We start from the raw sequence: 23,160 nt of genomic DNA on the forward strand, positions 1-23,160 counted from the left end.
GGCCTTCTTCCTCCTCCGCCTGTATTTATGACCCCGGGCAAGGGTGCCCCAGAGTCTATTATGGACCCCCAGGGACAAGGTCCCCCCTTGGTCCATGCCTCCTATGGAGGTACCCTACATATCTGTAGAGCGTTCCCCTATCGCCACCTGGGGACATGCTGAATGGCCTGGGGGAGGCCAGATAAACGGATCACTTTTGTTTTGCAAAGGCAATAACTCAGTGACATATTTAACCTACTACTTATAAATATACATAACTCACTGACTAGGCCTATATAAGTTATATACAGAAATATATAACTCAGTGACACATTTAACCTACTACTTATAAATATGTGTAACTCACAGACTAGGCTTATATATTTTATATACAGAAATATTTAACTGAGTGACATATTTAGCCTACCACTTATAAATATGTGTAACTGACTGACTAGTCATATAAGTTATATACAGAAATATATAACTCAGTGACATATTTAGCCTACTACTTAAAATATGTTTAACTCACTGACTAGGCCTATATAAGTTATATACAGAAATATATAACTCAGTGACATATTTAGCCTACTACTTATAAATATGTGTAACTCACTGACTAGGCCTATATAAGTTATATACAGAAATATATAACTGAGTGACATATTTAGCCTACTACTTATAAATATGTGTAACTCACTGACTAGGCCTATATAAGTTATATACAGAAATATATAACTGAGTGACATATTTAGCCTACTGCTTATAAATATGTGTAACTCAATGACTAGGCATATAAGTCATACTAACAATAAAAAATAACGAAATAAAAAAATAAAAATAAAGAAAAATATTTATTTCACTAATGCAATAATTATTTTTTCACTTTTTCACCTAGATTTTGCAAGTCGATCTCAATTTGGGTATTTGCATATCGTAATCGGGGTTGCAGGTTAGCGTCCGTTATGTTTGAGTGTGTTTTCTGTTTGGTCAATTTCATTTTCGAAAAAAAAAAAAAGATTCGCAGGTACAAGTTGAACAAAAGCGCTAACAACTTTTTGTGCCAAATTTCTTGAATTTGATAATTTTTCTTTTGTGACGTAAATGTAAAAAAAAAATCTATTTTTGGTTATGAATTTTCAAACATGCGTTTTAATTCATTATTGCACTGTATGTCAATCAGATCCATTTGGAGATATTCTGGGACTGACTCAATTTCAACATGAAAAGGAGATGAATATATTTTAAAGTTTTGTTGTATTTTTTCCAACTCTAAATTATTGAATAAGCTTTTCAAAGCATCTGCAAGTTTGAAATAATTGTTACATTTTCATTTCTTAAATTCTTTCAACAATGGAAAGTGGTGAGCATTATTAATTTTCAATTGTGATTCAAATAGCAACAATTTCTTCTGAAATGTTCTGATGTGATTAAATGTATCGACTGTGAGGTTATCTTTTCCTCGCAATTAATTTAAAAAAAACTTTTCCACAAAATAAGTTTTTCAAAGAAAAGTAAAGAACTCTATTAAACCGAAAATGAGCAAAAATAAAATAAAATAATCTACCAAACGTGAAACTACCACAAATGAGCATCGATAAATAAATGAAACCCAAAACGAACAGAAATTACAATAAATAACCAAGTCAAACTCAAAACGAGCAATTCAAACTAAAAAAAATATATAAATGTTTTTACTTTTATAACTTTTTTGTAAATCAAATAATATTAACATTTTGATTACTAAATATCCGTATATGTATATTAAACTGACAATGCACATTCATTTGTTTTTTTTCAGTAAAGTGCAAATTATGTTCTGGCCTTGGGAAGGCATAGGGGTTTTGCGCCCTACTCATTTTAATTTCTGCTCGTATTGAGTTTGACTCGGTTTTTTATTATAATTTCTGTTCGGTTTTGGCTTTCATTTATTTATCGATTCTGATTTGTGGTAGTTTCGCGTTTGTGGTAGTTTCGCGTTATTTGATTTTATTTTTGCTCATTTTTGGTTTAATGGAGTTCTTTACTTTTCCTTGAAAAACTTATTTTGTGGAACAAGTTTTTTTTAATTAATTTCTGTTCGTTTTATATTGACATAGTCTTTTCAGGGAAAATGAAAATATTACTTTAAATCTTTTCGTTTTTTTTTTAGAATTTATAGTTTGGCCAGCTCTTTGTATGCTGGAGAAAAATTTTTAACAACATGCACCCTTTTAAAAATCTGGACACAAATAGTAGTGTTTAATTTAGTGTCATACCTCCTCTAGTTGACCTTAAATAGAAAACGTGATACCATTCGCAAAAACAAAATCTGTTTACTTTCTTTGATAGCTTGGACACACTTACGCTATTTTGATTTGCTTAAATTTTAAGAGCAGAAGTAGCCTCAGTCGTTCTTGGGATACTGTTGAGATGTCTTATTGGGAACTATCATTAACACAGTGCATTTTGATTAAATCTTAAGGCAACATTTAGTTTTTAAACATAATGGGCAAATGGGAGGGTGGGCGTGGGAGGGGGACTAGTTGACCTCCAATCACTTTCGACTATAAAAAGGGCATTAACCCTTTCTATTTTCAATCGAATGAGCCCTTTTCGAAGTTCCTACGACAACTCCTTCGATATAAAGTGCCCTGGTCTAAACAAAAGAAAAAAAAATAATAGTAGATTGTACCCAAATCGATCTTTACTATAAAAATGTCAAGCCTTCCAATCACTTTCGACTATTAAAAAGGGTACTAGCCCTTTCAATTTCCATTCGAAGTAGCCCTTTTTAGTTTCTACGGCAACGCTTTCTATAAACATCTTATATGCCCCCAGGGCATAAATTACAACCCTTGCCCTGAGGGCTATGAGGGCTGTGTCATCCTCAAAGACTTTCAACTACGTTGAACAAAATGGCTATCTCGAAATTTTGATTGGATGTGTTTGGGGAAAAGGTGGGCGTGAGAAGAGGGTTAGTTGCCCTTCGACTATTAAAAAGGGCACTAGCCCTTTGAATTTCCAATCGAATGATTCTATTTGAAGTTCCTACGACAACGGTTTCTATAAAAAAAACTTATATGCCCCCAGGGCATAACTTACAAGCCTTGCCCTGACGGCTGTTGGGGTGGGGATGTCCTCCTCAAAAACATAATTTCTGTCTTGAAATCAACTACGCTGAACAAAATGGCTATCTCAAAATTTTGATTGGATGTGTTTGGGGAAATGATGGGCGTGGAAGGGGTGTAAGTTGCCTTCCAATCACTTTCGACTATTATAAAGGGCACTAGCCATTTGAATTTGCAATCGAATGAGCCCTTTTTGAAGTTTCTACGACAACACTTTCTATAAAAAACTTATATGCCTTACGGGCATAACTTACAACCCTTGTCCTGAGGGTTGGGGGGGGTTGTAATCCTCAAATATAACATTGCAAAAACTTTCCGCTAAGTCTAAAAAAACGTTAATCTTATAACTTATATCAGAGGTGTTTGCGGAAATAATGGGTATGACAGGGGGTCTACTCTTCCACCAATCACTTTCGACTATTAAAAAGGGCACAATCACTTTGATTATTACTACAAACGAGCCCTTTTTGAGGATTCTAAGATAACATCATCTATAAAAAACCTTATGTACTCCAACTGCACAACGTACAGCCCTTGCTCTCAAGGTTGTGAGGCAGCTTCCTCCTCAAAAACACATTTTGTATCTGGAAATCAACTACGCTGAAGAAAATGGCTATCTTAAAGTTCTTATTGGATGTGTCTGTGGAAATTGTGGGCGTGGAAAGGGTGTTAGTTGCCTTCCAGTTACTTTCGACTTTTAAAAAGGGCACAAGCAACTCCAATTTCCAATCGAATGAGACCCTTTCGAGGCTCCTACGACAACTTCTTCGATACGAAGTACCCTGGTCTAAAGGAAAAAAAAATAATACATTGTGCCAACATCGTTCTTATATGCCCCCAGGGCATAGCTTAAAACCCTTGTCCTGAGGGTTGTGGGGGAGTTTCTTCCTCAAAAATATATTTCTATCTGGAAATCTACTACGCTGAACAAAATGGCTATCTCAAAGTTTTGATTGGCTGTGTTTTGGGAAATAATGGGCGTGGGGGGGCGGCTAGTGACCCTCCAATCAATTTTGACTATTAGAAAGGGCTCTAGCCCTTTGAATTTTCAATGGAAAGAGCCTGTTTTGAAGTTTCTACGGCAACGCCTTCTATAAAAACCTTATATGCCCTCAGGGCATAAGTTAAAACCCTTGCCCTGAGGGTTGTGGGGGAGTGTCCTCCTCAAAAATATATTTCGATCTGGAAATTTACTACGCTGAACAAAATGGCTTTCTCAAAATTTTGATTGGGTGTATTTGGGGGAATGATGGGCGTGGGAGGGGGGGGCCAGTTTCCCTCCAATCACTTGCTACTATTAAAAAGGACACTAGCCCTTTCAATTTCCAATCTAATGAGCATTTTTTTGAAATTTCTACGGCAACGTCTTCTATAAAATCCATATATGCACCCTGGGCATAACCTAAGACCTTTCCCCAGAGAGTTCTGGGGGAATGTCCTCCTTGAAAATATATTTTCTATCTGGAAATCAACTACGCTGAACAAAATGTCTATTTCAAAATTTTGATTGGATGTGTTTGGGGAAATGGTGGGCGTGGAAGGGGTGTTAGTTGCCTTCCAGTCACTTTCGACTATTAAAAAGGGCACTAGCCACTCCAATGTTCAATCGAATGAGGCCTTTTTGAAGTTTCTACGACAACTCCTTTGATACGAATTGCCCGGGTATGTAAAAAAAAAATTATACATTACGCCAACATCGTTGTTTACTTAGGCAATGCAATTGCGCTGCCCATGATGAAATATGTAATTCATTGAGTTTGTTGACAATATCCACTAAAAGGCATAAATCCGATAACGACTCATCATTTCTTAATTCTGACACAGACCCTTTTTTTGTCATTCATTTTTTGTCGTTTGTCATTCATAAGCAAATCAATTTCTTATCGTAACTGATAAAATCGCTGTAAACATCTTCCATGACTTAACTATCTGACTCGACTGAAGTACACAACGTCACCGCATTCAGAATCTAATTCTTTCAGAAAACCTTTAAATTGTCGATGCGCAAGTGCATGGGATCCAATGTAATTTACTATTTTTATTACTACTTGCATAACATGATACATTGATAATACTTGGGCTATATAACATAATACTATAACACTTGGGCTATATTAGTTAGGTAAATAAGCGCCAATTTCCATAAGGTTTGTGCATTTTATGGTAAAAGCACGAAAATTGGCACACATATGTAGAAAAATACTGAGAATCTGACAGGGGACAGAACCACATTTTGATTCAGGTCTGCTGATTCTGAACATGTGCCCACTTTTGAAATCAGATCAGTAGTTCCGAGTTATCGTCATTTTCATCAACGCGGGTCGTACTCTTTTCTGTATACTGAGGTAGTAGATGCGCTTAGGGTATCTTTCATGGCTAAATTGAGTATGTTAAGTCTGAAAATGTGCTTAATTTTAATATACAACCATCCGTTACTGAGTTACCATCACTTCCATCATCGCCGGGTGTAGACTGTCTTTCATACTTCTACATTACAAACTCTGGTTCACCTTAATGTGCAAGTGACGACTGTGGTCTGAATGAATGGACCTCGCGACTTGAAATACCTCATATCGCTAGCAGCTTTAACAAAGAAAATAAGGAAATCCACGTGGGACGTAACTTTTAAAGAGAAAGCATATGAGTAACGTACAATTTACCTTTAATAAGTGCTGTTTTCTTTTATAAATGTCTTCATATCATGACATACAATATCAAGAAGACTATATTTTTGCCGCTCCTGTGATTTCTTGATGTTACTTAAAGTCTCATCACGTAACTAATAGTCTTTTCTGCCTTAAGTATAAAAGCGATATTTGAGTCGCGCACAGACAAATTTCTTGAAACTTTGCGCACAGACAAAATTCCTGATGATATTTTCGCTTTTGCGTGTGCGTAACAATGGGACGACGGAACAAACTATGAACTATGGAACAAACTATGAACTGGCGTGACTTTTTGAAATCAACTGAGAGCAAGAGTCGACTCTTCCCTTTTTTGCCGACTTTGGTAGTCCAGGAAATGTAGGACATATTTGCAGTGGCCACTCTTGGAGACAGTTATCCCAACGCGCGATATCGCTTTTCGCGAAGGCCTCACACTTACCTACCACGAAGAAGGTGACACTCATGTGCGGCTCCATGCCTTCCATTAGGCCCAGTGTGTATATAACTTCATATTCATCAGAACTGAGGATTCTGATGTAGTTGTGATTGCAACAGCTTTGTTCCAGCAGCTTCAGATTGAAAACCTGTTTGTCATCTATGGGCATGGAGCAAAGACGAAACTACTGCGCATTCACGATATTACTTATCATCTAGGACCTGAAAGGTTTCGCAGCCTTCTCTTTTTGCATGCCTTCTCTGGATGCGATACGACTTCTTCTTTTGCTTTTCATGGAAAGCATGGTGTTTGGAAGACCTGAAAAGCTGTGAAATCCATTCTTCCGACTTTCGTTACTCTGAATACATCAGGAGCCCGTTCCTAGATTGACACTTTAGACATCCAGCGATTCGTCGTGGTTCTTTACGAAAAATCAAGCGGCTTTTCTGAAGTGAGCAGTCTGCGGAAGTAGCTTTTCACACGAAAAACAGCCGAAATGGAAAGACTGTCCCCAACAGCGACTTCTCTTGAGCAGCATACCAAACGCGCTTACTTGCAGGCCCAGATATGGGCATCATCGTGTTGTCCGGAACTTTTCCCGTTGGATCCAGGTTTATACGTCTGGAAGAAGCATGACGAAAGCTGGGAGCCTTTCTGGACTAATCTTCCTGAGGCACCGACAATTTGCAAAGAACTGCTCAAATGAGACTGTAAAACAAAGTGTAAAAAAAGGTGCAAATGTGCAAAAGCTTCCCTTAAATGCACAGATCTCTGTTCGTGCAGAGTTTGTGATAATCAGTACAATCAGGAGTGCGCTTTTTGTAGCTTTAATTGTCAGAAGCCAATTTCGACCTGTATCCTGTCCGTGAGACTCTCATTTTCTTTTTTTTTTTTAGCAATGTTTATGATGAAACAAGTCGAAATCGGGTATTTCAAGCAGTTCGTGGTAACGAACTGTAAGTAAGGTTACCTCGCACTTTACGCTAAAGTTTGACTTTCTCACAACTCTTTTTTTAAACAATAAAAAACTTTAGCGTAAAGAGCGAGTCGTCGAGGAGGGGACAGCCCCTTTCATATACGGAATAATTTCTGTCGTTTTAAATTTTAACGTCGTTCCTTACTTTCAGTTAAAAAAACTTGTGTTTTTTATTTAATTATTCCTATGATCCATGTGATTGTTTAACTATTTTTAAATACCTGAAGTGGTTTAGTTTTCTACATTTTATCATCATACGAGTAATAGTATGCTTCTTACGTCCGGAGTTCCTTAAGTCAAGCTGTTTGAGTTGAGTAAATGATCTTTTTACCGAAAGCTTTTTGAGGAGATCTGGAACGGTAATTAATTACTTACAGTCAAAAACGTATGATCTCCTTCGGAATGTTATAGGGAGGATATGACTTCTTGTTAGAATATGGCATAGAAACCGTGGAAACTGGTAAATTCTGAACCAAGAATCTGATTGCAAAAATAACCACCTTTTTGGAATCGAGAGACTCGAATTAGTCAGAAAAGTGATCTTAACTCGGTCGTCGCTTTTTCTCAAAATTCGTGTTTTTTTTCTTCGCGTGGAAAAATGCAAAGTAGCCCGGAACCGCGAAGACAGATTTGAATTTGCGATTTAGTCAATTCTTCACATTTTCCGTAACATGTTCACCAGTTTCTATGCGATTACGATGAAAAATACAAAGCGGAAATTACTCAGAAGTGCATGGAGCGTAGTGATAAAAATGATGATAACTCAGTAACCAAGAGTCGGACGAAAAAGTAAGCACATTTTTAGGATCAGGAGAGACAAATTAGTCAGAAACGACCCTACGATCGGAAAAATTTCCCACTCTGAAAGTCAGCTATTTTATCCCGCGCGGAAAAATGCAAAAAGGCACGATAATTGCGTCGGAAAATGTGGTTCTCCCCCCCCCCCAGTCAGATTCCCATATTTTTCTGCACATGTCTGCCAAATTTCATGTTTTTACCATAAAATGCACAAACCTGACGCTTATGTATCTACTATATACATCGATAAACAACATTGTTAAGAGTGAAACATCGAATCTGTGATGTTCCAAGATGTGTGCGCATCATGAGGGCGCATAATATAAAAGTGTGATTAATCTCGTTGGCCGCAAAAATTTTTCTGGCGGGCCGCATGCGGTCCGCGGGTTGGCCAGCCCTGGGCTAGAGTGTCATTTGTGCTTTGCTGAAAACAAAACGTATTTAAACAGTTGTGCTTTTGCCATTATAACATGGATGAATGATAATAATAATAATTTTAAAAAAATGCTGAGAACTCGCGAATTAGTATCAGTAAATTTTAGACCAGCAGTCTACTTCCTCTTGCAATCTTGATTATTATGGAGTTTTTTGTTGTTGTTGTTGTTGAAAGAAAAGAACAATGTTTAAACAACACCCCACTGTTCAAAATATATGTCACTTTCAGTGAAGTGTAAATGACACATAAGTTCCTTGGAGGGTTTGAGAGGGTGAGGCAGTTGTCCGACTCCTATTTGCAGTAGCCCTACCTCTTATTATTTGTAAATTTTGATTAGCCTTGTGAGAATATTTTGTTGTTAGTGCTGTATGACAAACAAAAATGAAATAGGCCTACTGCTCGAAATATGATTAGTTTTCATCAAAGCACGAATGATGTTCTTCCCTGTAGGAGGTCTAGAGGGGGGGGGGTGGTAGCCTTACTATTATTCGTGGTCTTTTCTGTTCGTTTTAAAGTTCGACCTTATTTTCATTGTAATTATGTTTGGTTTTAGGATTTATCTATTTATCCAAAGCAGTATGTTATCTTTTGTCTTTAATGTGATTATTCACTTAAATTTTTGTTCGTTTTAGATTTGAGTCACTACATGAATATTTCTGCTCTTTTTAGGTTTTAATGAGGGTTTTTGAGGGTCTTTCTCTTGGCGATTTTTTGGGAAATGTTTCTCAAAATTAATTACAAAAAGGAATACTTTTATCAAAGTACATAATCCGTTGTAACGTATTTAATCAGTAAATAACCCGTGGTCCTTTATTTGTTTGTAGACTACATAAAGATTCTGAGTTACAATTCATTTGTTATGCAAATATATAACACTTGAGTTTCTGTTTGGGTGTTTATTGAATTAGTTGCTACATTATTAAGGCTAGAAACTCGAAATTTCATGTAGCCCTAAAACCGCAAGTAACTTAATAGACTATTAAACTCTCGCAAAATGCTTCCAAATCATTCTCACTGACTCAGGTAGATATGGAGGGAAGCGGGTATGCTTTGGGCCCACAACCTTGACCTCTTCCCTTCAGATCTCATGATTTTCTCAAATTTTCATATAGTTTGCTTTTCTGTTGTTTTGATGTATTTGACCCCCCTTAAAATATTGCAATGCCCTAAAATTAATCCTTGCATATGAGCCAGCTTCGACTAGTGCCTTATGATTCAAAACGTGCTGGTTTTTAGTTTCTTTTTGAAGAAAAATGTCTCCAGGAAGCTCGTTAGTTTGAGCAAATATGTGTTTTTCCCATTGTTCTTTTTATATTCAAAACTTTTCTTTTTCAGCTGATGCTATGAAGGCACTCAATGGTAAGGGGATTGTGCATCGAGACCTGAAACCTCAGAATATCCTACTCAGTCATACTACGCAGTCACGAACTCTGCCTCAACCTCTTGAAATCAAGTTGAAAATTGGTAAGATGGCCTATTGTTTTTTTTTTGTTTTTTTTATCCATTTAGCGTGGAATCACAAATTCAAGTACCTTTGCGGTCTACTTCTATCTTCTTCTGTCATCAAGCTTCAATTCTGCTCTACTTCCAATCTTCCAACTCAACGTAATCCATATTTATTTCTTGTTTCAAAAACCTCCCATGGTGTCGTGTTTTATCCTCTGTATACGTGCAGTATGGCATAGAACTCACGACCTTTCAGTGCCAAGACAATGCTACTACCTTGGGGTCCTCGAAAGGTCAATAAAAGGTTGCTTAAATAAATTCGTTAGTTTTTTTTCCTGTTCCACTAGTTCACTCTTTTAGATAATTTTGAATCTACTACGCCCTTGCGCCCTTGTTATTCTTTTTAAGTAGTTTTTGTCTAATTGTTGTTTGTGGTCCTCTGCGTTCCAGACCATTTTGGCTTTTGGCGGAAGATCTGGCGGAAAGTTTTTGTTCGTGTCTTTTTAATAAATAATCTTGTATCTTGAAAATGAAGACATCTTGAGAACACAAGAACTGAATGTTCTATTAAAATTTGGAACTATTGGCTATACTAAATTTGTTTCACATAAGAGGTGTTTTGCCATAAGATGTTCTTTAGCTTCAAGAAAATGCCAAATGCAAGTGTTAATGAAATGCTAGGCTGGCTTATGAGACTGGCTAGTGTGAACACAATCCCAAAACTGACTTATGAGTTACCCGACGGTCGTGCGATTGTGTATGAGAAGAGGCATGGTTTTTTTTTTTTTTTTTTTTTTTTTTTTTTTTACTCCTGGTTCTCTCCTCTTAGAGGGTCCTGCTCAATGGTATGATACTGTTTCTGCGTTAGCTTTTTTTAAGCCTACGTGTAGCTTTCACATTAAACAATCAGAAGTTTCTAATCAGGAATCTGTCTTATGTAAGGGGTGGGGGTGGCTAAGTAATTTGAAAAATCATGTTGAGCAAACGAAGCATATGAAAAACAAAACAAATTAATGAAAAATAAGACAAATTAATGAAAAATAAGACAGATTAATGAAAAATAAGACAAATTAATGAAAAATAAGACAAATTAATGAAAAATAAGACAAATTAATGAAATTAAGACAAATTAATGATGTTCGTAAAATATTTGACATTACAAAGATGGTGGGTCCCTCTTTTTTATGCTTGCCTGACCAGTAATACAATCATAAGCTTTAAAAACAGATTTTTAGTCAAACATAGCTATCTTTCTTACATTTTCACACGTTGCTCAACTTTTTGGTCAAGAAAGTATCCTCTGAAATTTTGTATCCTCTGAAAAGTGGCAAGTGTGAGGAAAATTCCCTTCTATCAAAATACGCTCTTTAGCGGTAGTTTTCCTAATTTTTATGTGCTATATTTATTATGTTTTGTAACAACATTTCCGGAGGGGCCAAAATTCTCCTGTGATTTTTAATCAAAATTTGCCCCAATCCCTTCTTTTTTAGGTAAGGTACAAAATTTTTTTTAATGGACTTTGAACAGATATAATACGGGTATTTGCTAAAATTCGGGAGTAGGCTACCGCTAAGTAAGTTCTCACGTCCTGGTTGATCATAGTAGAATAAGAAAACACAGAGCAGGTTCATTGCGTAGGCCGGCAAAGAGAAGTATCTAGCAATTAAAAGTGTGGAAAGGGAGAGTGGCCCTACCCACTTTTGTGGAGATGGTAATTCTTCATTTTCAAAATTGGCAGCTATCGTGTATTGATTTATTCGCAAATTATTGTTGGATCTGGTACACAATCCCTAGGTTAGGAAAGTTTGTTTGGTAAGAAGAGCTTCACCGAATAATTGCTTTTTCTGTTTTAACCGTCGCACGAAAACATCGTACAGATTATGAAATTTTGGTTCCAAACAGATCATCCAACTGCCGACTTTTTAGCAGTCAGGTCCAATACTTGTTCGAACCTAAATCAACCAAATATTTTAATCTGTATAGTTAGAGGCACAAACTGGGCCCGTGGCCCACACAACCTATTACCACTCCATTACCACGTTTTCATTAGAAAGACAGGAAGTTTATTTTAAAACTTATACTTGAACATTTTGGGGCAATCATCTTGAGCTAATTGAATATGAGAATGATGACTTAAAGAGGCTCCTTCCCATTCGTTATCAGGAAATTGCTTGAATCTACTTTAAAATTATAGGGCAAAAACCATACGGCAGTTGAACTGAAAGGGCAGATTTTAAGAATTTTACTGTATTTTTAAGCCCCTTGTGCCTTCTGTGTGGAAGTTCCCAGATCTGCTTGAAATTGGACGAGCTGCAGCAATCATAGACTTGACTACTAATTTTAGTTTACGTGTGTTTTAGGTATCTTCTATTCATTCATGGTATTTCCTATTCGTATTAAGTTTGTCTTATTACAAGACTATTTCTGTTTGATCTAAGTTATCTTTTCCTTGGGGGGGGGGGGGGTAACCTATTAACAGATATTTCTTGAATTGATTTCATAAAATGTGTTAACGAATATCTTGGCTTTGAAGAAGTTTTTGTTGAAAAGCGTCATAGGAGTGACAGTCAGGTTCATATACAAAAAAGAATCCCTCTGTACTTTCAACAACTAACCAGCTCTGGATATAATAAATCAATATAACAAAGCCTTATCCTACAGCCTTGCCCCCTCATGAGGAAAATTTGTTCTGATGACTATACCTTTTCAAGGCTGCTTGATAACACTTGCATATCTTGTATCATAGGTGTATGCAGCCAATTTTGCGGGGGCAGGGTAATGTCTAAGCATTCTTCCGAGAGGTTGTTTTTAGGCTAACAGTTTGAGATTGTTTCCTCCAGTTGGCAGGTAATTTTCCAAATCATGCCAGATCCATTATAAACCCACAGATAAAGGTAACTTTTACAATTGGTTAGAGGAAATTTTTACTTACGTGCATTTTTTTAGAGATTGGGGGGTGGATACCTTATCGTTTATTCATTCATGTCTTCTAATCTATCTTTATTCTTCCAGCTGATTTCGGATTTGCAAGGTTTCTTAGTGATGGTGTGATGGCTGCTACCCTCTGTGGATCACCTATGTATATGGTATTTCCTTTTCTTATTTAATTATGTTGGTATATGGAAATAGAATATATTTTTTTAAATACTTGTGTCATGTTTAGGTTACTATTAATATTACTAGCTTATTAAGCTATTGGCTGTGTTTTTTGTTCTCTTTATCTGTCTATTTCTCTCTTGCCTCTCTTTATCTCTCCGTCTCTCTTCTCTCTTTTCTCTCTTTCTCAAACGTCTTATGCAAAGCATTATTTTTCCTTTATCCTACAAAATGTGAGTAGCCTACTATCGTTGGTCAGTTCATTCGCGTAAGCTTTATAGATACACCTATGTTGATTCAGATTGCCTATGTTGAATATGCCGAGAAACAGCAGTTTTTCTTCATTTTAAGGCTTAACTTTGTTACTGACTTGACCAGGAAAAATTATTCCTTTTGTGAATTCTGGCTCGTTTCTTGCTTTCTCTTAAAAATACCCTATAAACCTGACAAATATTTGTTTTCTAAATTGTTGACAATACAAAAATGGGCCAAGTGAGTTTTTGCTAAAAATTTAGCATTGAACATTTTACCTCGTTCAAACCTTTCCGCAAATATATGTTGGTTGACAATTATTCGTAAGAATTATATAGGATTAATCCACAACTATTTGAGGGGTTCAGCTGTGTATTATCAGTAAAAGATTTCTGAGAAGTACTGCAGAATAGAAAGAATTACACTATAACTTTCTTCTTGGGAGAGTGTAAAGAGGGAGGCTTTGAGTAGATTGGAATGAAGAAGGAGCATACATAGCCGTGTTGGCCTCAGGCGGCTTGGTGCTGCTGTGAGTTGTTAGTAGTAGCAGAAGTAGCTTCTTGATCACATGGATGTGTCACGGATTTTCTTTCAATGTCTATCAATTGGAGTTAATGGATTAGCTATTAGTTACAAATTTATTTCCTTTACATAAAATCATTCTAAGCAAAGGTGTGTAAGCTACATCTTATGATCAAAGTTAAACAATTTTGGATTATCTATCAAAATTTCTTCACCCAGGAACAAATGTATACCCCAGTCTGATTGATTAAAATAATACTTTGTTTGCTACTTTTTAATAAATGTACACATTCAGTTCTTCGATTCCACATTCTTCGCATAAAAAAAGAGAGAAAAACGCCAGTGCGGAGTTTTGATCCCGTATCGTATCAGTCTTCCACTATGTCGGATTTTTCCGACATTGTCGGATTTTCGGCCCTCTTGTCGGACAAAAAAATATCGTGTCGGACTTCGGAATTTTGTCGGATTTTCAGTAAAAAACGGATATTTTTCGGATTTGTGTATTTTTCTAGATTACTGGATTCTCCAACTCCAATAAAAAAGGATTTTCAAACTAGTAAAATTAGAAGGCCAATTCTGTTAGGGATTTTCGGAACGTCATTAGCGTTAGTGGCGACAGTTTGACAAGGTACAATTTTGGAAAATTTGCACATGCTTTGCTTCAATCTGCTTTGATATTTCAGTTAATTTCGAGATCTGAGGAAAGTTAAGGTGAGACTTTTTTCCAATGCCAGTATAAGATTAGAAAGTCTATTGCCAACATAGTAGCCTACAGGAGAGCTAGGCCACCATGGTTTAGTGACACCATGTGCTGCACAGGTTCAGAATGTTTTAATGTCTCAAAATGGTCTACTGAAAAGAAGAATGCAAGTTGGGTGTGGGTCTAGGTATGTAGATCGGTAAAAGACTAGTAATTATGGCACTCTTCTTGAAGTCAAGTTTAATTCTAACAGAGAAATTACCCAGAATTTGTCCAGAACTTATCTGCGAAGCGCACTTGAACCATCGTAGCTATCCTGAACAGCACTATGGCCACTCAGGACAGAATAAATGGATTCTGCACCAAGCAGGATAGCCTACATGTAGCCTACATGTACCCTGCTGTGGCTGCATGTGTCTGGAACCGGGGTATGGAAGGAGAAAAAAAGAGTTTCTCTGAGCAGTAGGCTATAGCTAACCAGTCAGGAACTCTACTATTTTGCGATCATCACCCAGCCCAGGCAACTTCCTCTAATGGAGAGAATCTGTCTCTTGTCAGTAATGCTCAAAGTGAAATTATTCCCAAGCACAGCTAACTTCCACTTAGGAGAAAAATTGGTAGATCTTCTCCTGAGTGGAAATTAGCTCTCTCGGGACTCTATCTCGTTTTGGGCATTCACTAAGTAGTAGCATATCCACTTATTAGCCAAAGATGGCTTTATTGCGCGATAGTCTCAAAAGAGTAGAGTTCCTGACTGGCTGTAACTAGGGTATCCTACAATGAAGGTTTAAAAGGTCAAGAGGGTTTCAATTTCCTTTAAGGCTACTCTGACTATCGTACAGTAGATTTACACAGGCTTTTTCAGGTTGGTGTAGCCTGTGTCATAGATTAGTTTTGTTTTAATATATCAAAAAGTGTCATAGGCTATATAATTCACATTCGTTTTTTCTTTTCTTTTTTTTTACTATTTAGATAAAGAAAGCTAAAATTATTCAGGAAAACTGTATTGAAAACATCAAACTTATAATTTACTAGATTAGTTCAATATCATCTGCAAAATTATAAAATGTGCTTCACAGGTTCATCTTTTGCTAATATCTCCGTTAAAATGGCATTCTGATTTAAGAAGAGCAGCTTTCAACAGTTAAGAGACAGTGAATTTCTTTGTTTTTGAAGTGAAGCATACTTTATAGATCGATTGCTGTAATAAACTTTTTACATTTTACTTATCAAGTCTGCTTGCAGGAAGTACCATCATGTCGGACAGCTCATCATCTTCTGAAACTGACATTGAATATCTTAGTGGGGAAGAAAGGCGGAAAAGAAAGGGAGAAGAAAAAAGATCCTTCCCAAGAAATAAGGCTCAGAGGAAAAAAGCCAAATTGAACTGGCTGAATGTCCCTGAATTTAAAGGGTGGCTTGCAAAGGACAAGTCTTCTGAAGAAAAGGCTTTCTGTTCGCACTGCAGTCAGTCCTTGTGTTGTGGTAAATCCGAACTCCGAAAACTTGCAAAGAGTTCGAAGCACAGTGAAAGTGTAAGGAAATTAGAGGCTTCAAGAAAGCTCACTGCAAGGATTGATCATGTCCTTACTACAGACAAAAACGAAGAAGAAAGCCTAAAGGCCAAGTTGGCTGCTTTCATTGTAGAAAACAATCTGCCTTTATCATTTATAGAAACTCTTGTACCTTTTCTGAAAAGTTTGCCACACAAGGCTGTTGTTGAAAAAATTAGTCTGGGCAAGCGAAATGTAACAAATGTGATCAGACAGGCATTAGGACCGTACTACAATGAAGTTCTGTGTGATCAGTTGAGATTGACGCCTTTTTCTATCATTATTGATGAGACAACTGATGTGGCAGTAAAAAAACAACTTGCAATTGCAGTTTTATTCTGCAAAAAGGATTTTGAAGTAGAAGTCGACCTTCTAGATATGGTTGAGTTTTCCGACGGGAAGGCGGAAACTATTTTCAATATGCTATGCAAAGTTCTTGAAGATAAAAAAATACCTACGGAGAACTGGGTTGGGTTCTGTGCAGACACTTGCAATACTATGTTTGGGTGTGAGAACTCCGTTGTCAGCCGAATCAAAGAAAAATTCCCATCTGTGATGTCTGTCAAGTGCAGCAGCTATTCCATTCATTTGGTGGCTTCTTATGCTTGCAAACAATTTCCAAAGCAACTGGAAGGTCTATATCGGACTGTATACGATCACTCTAACATGAGTGCCAAAAGGCGCTCTGAGTTTGAACTACATCAGCTATTTACTGACACCCCAGTCCTGAACGTGCTTGCCCCAGGTCAGACAGGCTGGCTATCACTTCGGATGTGCGTTCAGCGACTATTGCAGAATTGGGATGCACTTTGTAGCTACTTTCAGTTAGTAGTAGCTGAAGATCCCGCTCACGCAAACGACAGGGCATGGCAAGCCCTAAAGAATCCACTGCTTCGGATTCAGCTTGAGTTCCAGCTCTATGTACTAGAGCTGTTTACAGATTTCAATTTTCTTTTCCAAAGTGAAAAACCGCTGTTCCACAAAATAAAATTAGAGGTGGAGATACTCTTGAGAAAACTGGTCATGAATTCCATGAAGACCAGCTACGTCAGATCAACCTCGCCTTTGAATCTTGACCCCGACAACACAACTGAATACCTTGCAGTGGAAGATGTGTGCTTGGGAGTTGCAGCTCACGAGTCTCTTCAGACCTTCCAATCAGACCCGAGTACAAAAGCAGATGAACGTGAAGTGAAAGTCATCTATGCATGTGCTCGGAAGTTGTATGTAGAGGCGGTGAAGCGAATCAAGCAGCGATTTTCATTTGAAGATGAACTGTTTACATTGCGCGAAATACTGTGAAAGCTTTGAATATCGGTGCTGTCACTCTCCTCCAAAAGATCCTTCAGCGGTATAAGGCACCATCGTGGGATGCACGAAAAATTATAGAAGAATGGCGGAGTCTACTGATCTTTGATCTTCCAGATGTGCAAGACGTCTGTGATTTCTGGCTCCATATGGCTTCTTTGAAGACGCCAAATGGTACGCAGAGATTCCCCAACATAGTGGGGGTTGTGCAGTATCTTTTGACCTTGCCGTTTTCGAACGCAGTTGTAGAGTGGTTCTTTTCTACGTTGAAAGACGTGAAAATAGATCATAGGAATTCGCTCAAAAGTGTGACCCTTACCTCTATCATGCAGGCCAAGTCTGGCATGAAAAGAAAGAAATATGTATCCCGCGACTTAGAGGTCGATGCTCCCCTCTTAACACGACTCAAGTGTGTTAGAGCAAACGCGACCGCAGACGAGAGCTTTCAGTCTAGTGGAACTGCAGCTTTAGTTTAAGTTAGGTGCAGATGAAAGATGTAAGAGGGTAAGGAGCATAAGTGAATGTTTAAGCTGTAAGTATCTCTCCTAAGAGAAAACAAAAATCGAAAACCCTGTTTTGCATTACTTTCCCACTATTCTGGATGTCTCGTACACGGCGAAAATCTCCGGGCTGAAATTGAGAGCGGAAAAGAGATCCATTTTCTTATGCCTATAAAATCAGGTTTTACATCGCTCTTTTGGGAATTGTACTATGGAGTTGTACAATATACAAGGCATCAGCTAAAGCGTTTTTTTTTTGTTTTTTTTTCTTTTGAATATGCAAAACTATTGCCAAAGACTGTCATACTTGTTTAAATTAATAGTATGATTTTTGACACCAGTTTTACAATAAATTAATACTAATGAGTAGCTAAGCATTTTTGAAATCGTCACCGCGTTCGTCACCTTCCTAGAGAGCCTGTACTGGACTGGACCATTAGGCCCATAAGGTATAACACTGTCTAGAACGTGGTCAAGATCGCCGCACAGCAGCCCAAGAAGAAGTAGAAGGTGCTCTCGGCCATTTGATCCGATGGAAAAAAGGCAAAGCAGAAGGTAAAATAGTATGGAAAACAAAATAAACAGGCTTTTTTACGCCCAGAAGAGGGATTTTGGTTCACAATTTCGGTTTTTCGTCTTCTTCTTCTTCTTCTAATTCACAGCAGGCGGGCTATTCAGTTGGTACTATTTAGCCCTTTTCATTTTGCTTCACTCTGTGGGCTACAGAGCTACTGGCCTGCTTGTCTCTTATTTATTAGATATTCTCAGATATCTTTCAGTAGATCTTTTGACTCAAGGAGTTCAATTATAAGAAGATAGATATCGATTTCTGGGCTCTGTGTGCAGGTATAGTTGGCTAGGCTCTTGGCTGATAGTGAGATTTTGTGGTGTTTGAAGCATTTTAACAGTTTACAAAGCAAGGTATGTTGTGCAGACGTCAGCATATTACATTCAAATAGGCAATGGTCAATAGTTTCATTATTCATATTACAATGCCTGCAAAGAGGGGACAGGGAACCACTTGAATTAGAAAACTTATATGAGAATGCAAGGAAATTTAGTCCATTTGTTCCAGAACGAATTCTATGATAAATTTTAGAAAGATACTTATTGGGCAAGGGGGAAAGGATAGGATTAATTTTATTAAAACTAATATCTGATAGCCTCCATCGGTAAATATCTCTAATTGGGATTGGTCTCCCACTTGGCTGGTCAATATTTATAGCATTTTTTGCTATTTCATCAACCTGATGATTACTACTTATGCCAGAGTGGCTAGGATGGAAAACAAAATAGTATGGAAAGCAAAATAAACAGGCTTTTTTACGCCCAGAAGAGGGATTTTGGTTCACAATTTCGGTTTTTCGTCGAAATTCCGAATTTGTTGCAACTTCTTTTTCTTCTTCACGCGGTTGACAGCGTTTTGAAAACATAGTGTCTTGGCTAATGGTCCATGGTGTCTGAACTGCAAATAGCTGCGTCGTCAGCGCAAGGAATTTCTAGTGCGGCTGCGTGCTAAAAGAAGGACCAAAAGGATGAAAGCGGGAGTAGCGGGATCGGATCGGGGAACTGAAAGGCGACTCACTGCATCCTTTTCAGCCTAACACAACAGCAAGCTGAAATTCCCAAAATCATTTGCAGAAGAAGACGTTTGAGAAACCATTTTGAGCGGTTCTGAAAGTCTATAATAGTGTAGAAAATGAGAAGCTTTATTCTTGTAGTCGGACTTTTTTCAGATTTTTCGGGTCGAGTTGGACATTTTATACACTAAACTACGGCTGATCGAAAATTTTGACTGAATATTCGAATTTTAATTCTTAAACTGGAAATTGGATCTGATTTTACTAATATCCTTTGAATTTTGTTCGAGTATTCCTACAATTGACGCGTAACGAAACCGTGTCAATCGAAAAACAAACCGAGACTAATTAAAAAAAATGTAATAAGTATTTTTTAAAGAACACATAAAGAGTAGTATTAAAACCTAAAAGGAGCAGAGATAATATTACATAATAATTCAAACCTAGAACGAATAGGGACTTCTATAAACGAATAAATGAAACCATAGATGAACAAAAATTAAAATAGCTAATTAAAACGAACAGAAATTCAAGTCAAACAAAAAGAAATTATCACAAGTAATAATCTAGTCTAAAGACTAGAATGTCATTTGTGCGTATGCATTTAGTAAACACAGTTAATTAAAATCTTAAATAGAAATAAATCTGTCAGTTTGGTGTCATTGGATTCTGCCATATGGCGTTGTGCAGCAAAAAAGTAAACTAGTATCATCTTTTGATAGAAACATATGCAAGGTGAAGGGGATCTTCTTTTATGAAGATTCCGGATTCTGTTAATCTCTATTTTATATATATATATATATATATATATATATATATATATATATATATATATATATATATATATATATATATATATATATATATATATATATATATATATATTAATATGCATATTATTATCTGATTGACACTGAAATCGTGTGGATTTTTTTCTTGTTTCAGTTATTGTCTGGATGTCATTTGAGACCTAAAATGATCAAGGCTGTCAACAAGGGTGTATCCAAGATTTTGTTCGGAGGGGGGGGGGGCAAAAAATTAAAACGGATTAAAAATTTGTTTATTTGCATTTTAGTTATGCTCTTTGAGTGGGGCAAAAATTTTTAGGAGGGGGAGGGGGCTGTCAAACCCCATAACCTCCCCTGGATACGGCCTCGACTGTCAATATTTCCCACATTGTACCTAAACCTGTTGGTTTTTCAGTACTTTATCCAACTAAAAGTCGTCTAGCGTCTTTAAATCGAAAACTATCTTATTTAAAGGTTAGCAACCATTTCGTCATCCTCTTTGTTTTGTTCTCTTTTTTAATTGTTTTTATACCTGTTTTAATTGCTAGGTTTGGCAATGCTTCAGAGTCATTTCGTCATCCTTTGGCACGCTTTTGAATCCTTGTGCTTAATTTGTTCAGTTCAGGTTCAAGAGGCAAAGAATGAGGATTGTTGTCTTTAAATTTTACGTCATCGCAAAATCAACTGAATTTCATTTTGCATAATTGTAACGGCAGACGGTCGCAATTATTTTTGATAGGCTGGGTACAAGCTACATACTTCCAATAAAATAGATGTTCACGTATCCTTGGGGGCTCTCCGGCAGGATTTATTTATACTAACTAAATATTTTCAAGAAAACTTTCTTATTTATCAACCAGTATAAAAAAAACACACAACATCCAGCATATACTCTTTTGTGAGGATTGGGGGAAAATGTTTTGCCCCCTTCTCCCAAATCGAATTTTAAATCCCTTACCCCCTCCCCCTTAAAAAAACAAACACCCGTTCCTGAAAATCTCAACTCAATCCCTTATCCTTGAGACAAAACAGGGTAGACTTGTCAAAATCAGGTATTGAATATTTCACCATTTTAATGAAACCTACTGACTGTGTAATGAAAAATACTGGCATGGCTTCGCCTACTCGTTTTATAACATCGTGTGACTGTTTTCAGAGCGGAAGACTTCTCTTAGGCTGAGATTTACCGACATAGGCTTGTATATAGGTAGGTTCGGAATTTTGATTTAATCGTAAATCTTAAAGCTTTTCTAGGGGGATTTCATATTGTGCCTTGAGATTACACCTTCCCCCATGTTTCCACCTATGTCTGATAATTCAACCAATTTTAGCTAGGCCAGATATTAATATATCTGGCCTAGCAGAAAAGAGCACCTAGGTTGAGCACCGTAGAAAAACTTTAGTCTACAAATGAAAGTTGAGACCAACGCTAAAATTTTGCACACGCAGAAATCACTGTCGGCTGGAAAGGGCTGCAGTCCTCTAACGTCCCAAACGTCATTTGCGCTTTAATAAAAATGTGCTTCAATACTGCAAATGACAAATTGGTGATTACAAATATTTGATAAAACTGTAAAACGAAAGAGCTATTTTTATGTTAACAACAGCAGTTACCGAAAACCTGCTGGTTTCAGTAAAGCAGTACCGTAGCAATACTTGAATGTTGGCTGCTGATGGAAGATCAACCTGTGGAAGCTCTAGCGTTGCTCTTTACTTTCAATTGAAAACTTTTATTTTACATTTCATTTCAGCTTTTTTTCACTTATCATATAATTATTTTTCCCATCATTTATTGGGTTATGCTCGTTTAACAAGTAATCCTCTAGTTCTTTCGAAAAATTATTCTTTTCTTCTTACTGGAAACGGGACATAAGCACAGCATATTGTTTTTTTTTTTTGTTACCTAAACGTTTGTAAAATACAATACCAAATTTGGTACAATAGAATACATATAAAGGGGATATTTTGTCTTATAGCCTACCCTTTAGTTATGGTAAAATGTAATTTATTTAATAATATATGGTCTAAATAATGAGAATATTGGAGATATCTTTTGTTGGAATGCTAAAATTAAAATTGAACTGAGCGCCTCTTAGAAACTACTAGGATTAGTAAATATTGAAAATAGAAAAACTGTCAGCTGTACTCCGGAAATTATTACTTATTGAAAGCACTTGATGTGGTATGTAGACCTTTGATTATAGAACTTGCCAAGTTTGTCCACAGTGGATATAGAGGGAAGCCTGACTTCCACTATGAAATCAAAGGTATACACGGTGCGAAATTGAAACATTCGGGAACAAATTAGATGCTTTTCCGACAAAAAAAAAACAGGCCTTTTTTAAGCATCAGTATGTTTCAAATACTTTGCATTTTTCAAAGAATGGCTTTGGACTACTTGTACCTCTCCCCCTGAAATTAATTTGTGCGCACAGAACTGGCTTTCAGTATTGTATAATTTAGCTGTAATCAATCAGTTCAACAGTTCCTCTTTGTAGAGCAGTATGCTTCTGCTAATATGTAATTTGGCTTTTTATCAGTTGTTGTATAATTTATTAGTCAACCATTTTATGTTGACTCTTTTAGAAGAACAAGGGAAGAATTTGGAGAAATTCAGGAGCTGAATGTACTTATGTTAAGGGATCAAAAGCCTAAAAGTTGGCAAATCTGGCACTATTGCTATCAACTAAAAGCGTTAAAATACGGTCAATTGAAAAAGAATGTCTTAAGCAGCTTGATGGCCCAGCGCATCCCAGAGAGGGCAACCTCGGGTAGCTTTTATCCACGCTAGATTCGGCGCAAAGGTGGTTGATTGAACAAAGTATTGTTTGTAAATCTTTAGTCATTAAGGTATATACATATTCAGTAGATACACCGCTAGATCATCTACTGAAAACTTTTTTTCAATCCTCTAGCTGCATTGGTTTCAGCAATACTAATGATTGGTCAGTGCTACCAAGAGTGGATCCAGGATTTTTGTTCGGGGGGGGGGTTACCCGATTTTTTCCCGTCTT

General features: G+C 36.9%; 1 protein-coding gene across 1 annotated transcript in view; it reads left to right on the forward strand.

The window, feature by feature from the left end:
• Positions 1-23,160, forward strand: part of Atg1 (serine/threonine-protein kinase unc-51-like protein Atg1) — a 153,689-nt gene that overhangs the window by 56,990 nt on the left and 73,539 nt on the right. Inside the window, exons 5-6 of the mRNA XM_089095393.1 lie at positions 9,737-9,865; positions 12,860-12,933. Coding sequence (XP_088951519.1) covers positions 9,737-9,865; positions 12,860-12,933 — 203 coding nt within the window. The remainder of the gene's footprint in view (positions 1-9,736; positions 9,866-12,859; positions 12,934-23,160) is intronic.

This window comes from Artemia sp. Qi Xiang Cuo, chromosome 10 (assembly GCF_049724085.1).
Source record: "Artemia sp. Qi Xiang Cuo chromosome 10, ASM4972408v1, whole genome shotgun sequence".
NCBI classification, from domain to species: domain Eukaryota; kingdom Metazoa; phylum Arthropoda; class Branchiopoda; order Anostraca; family Artemiidae; genus Artemia; species Artemia sp. Qi Xiang Cuo.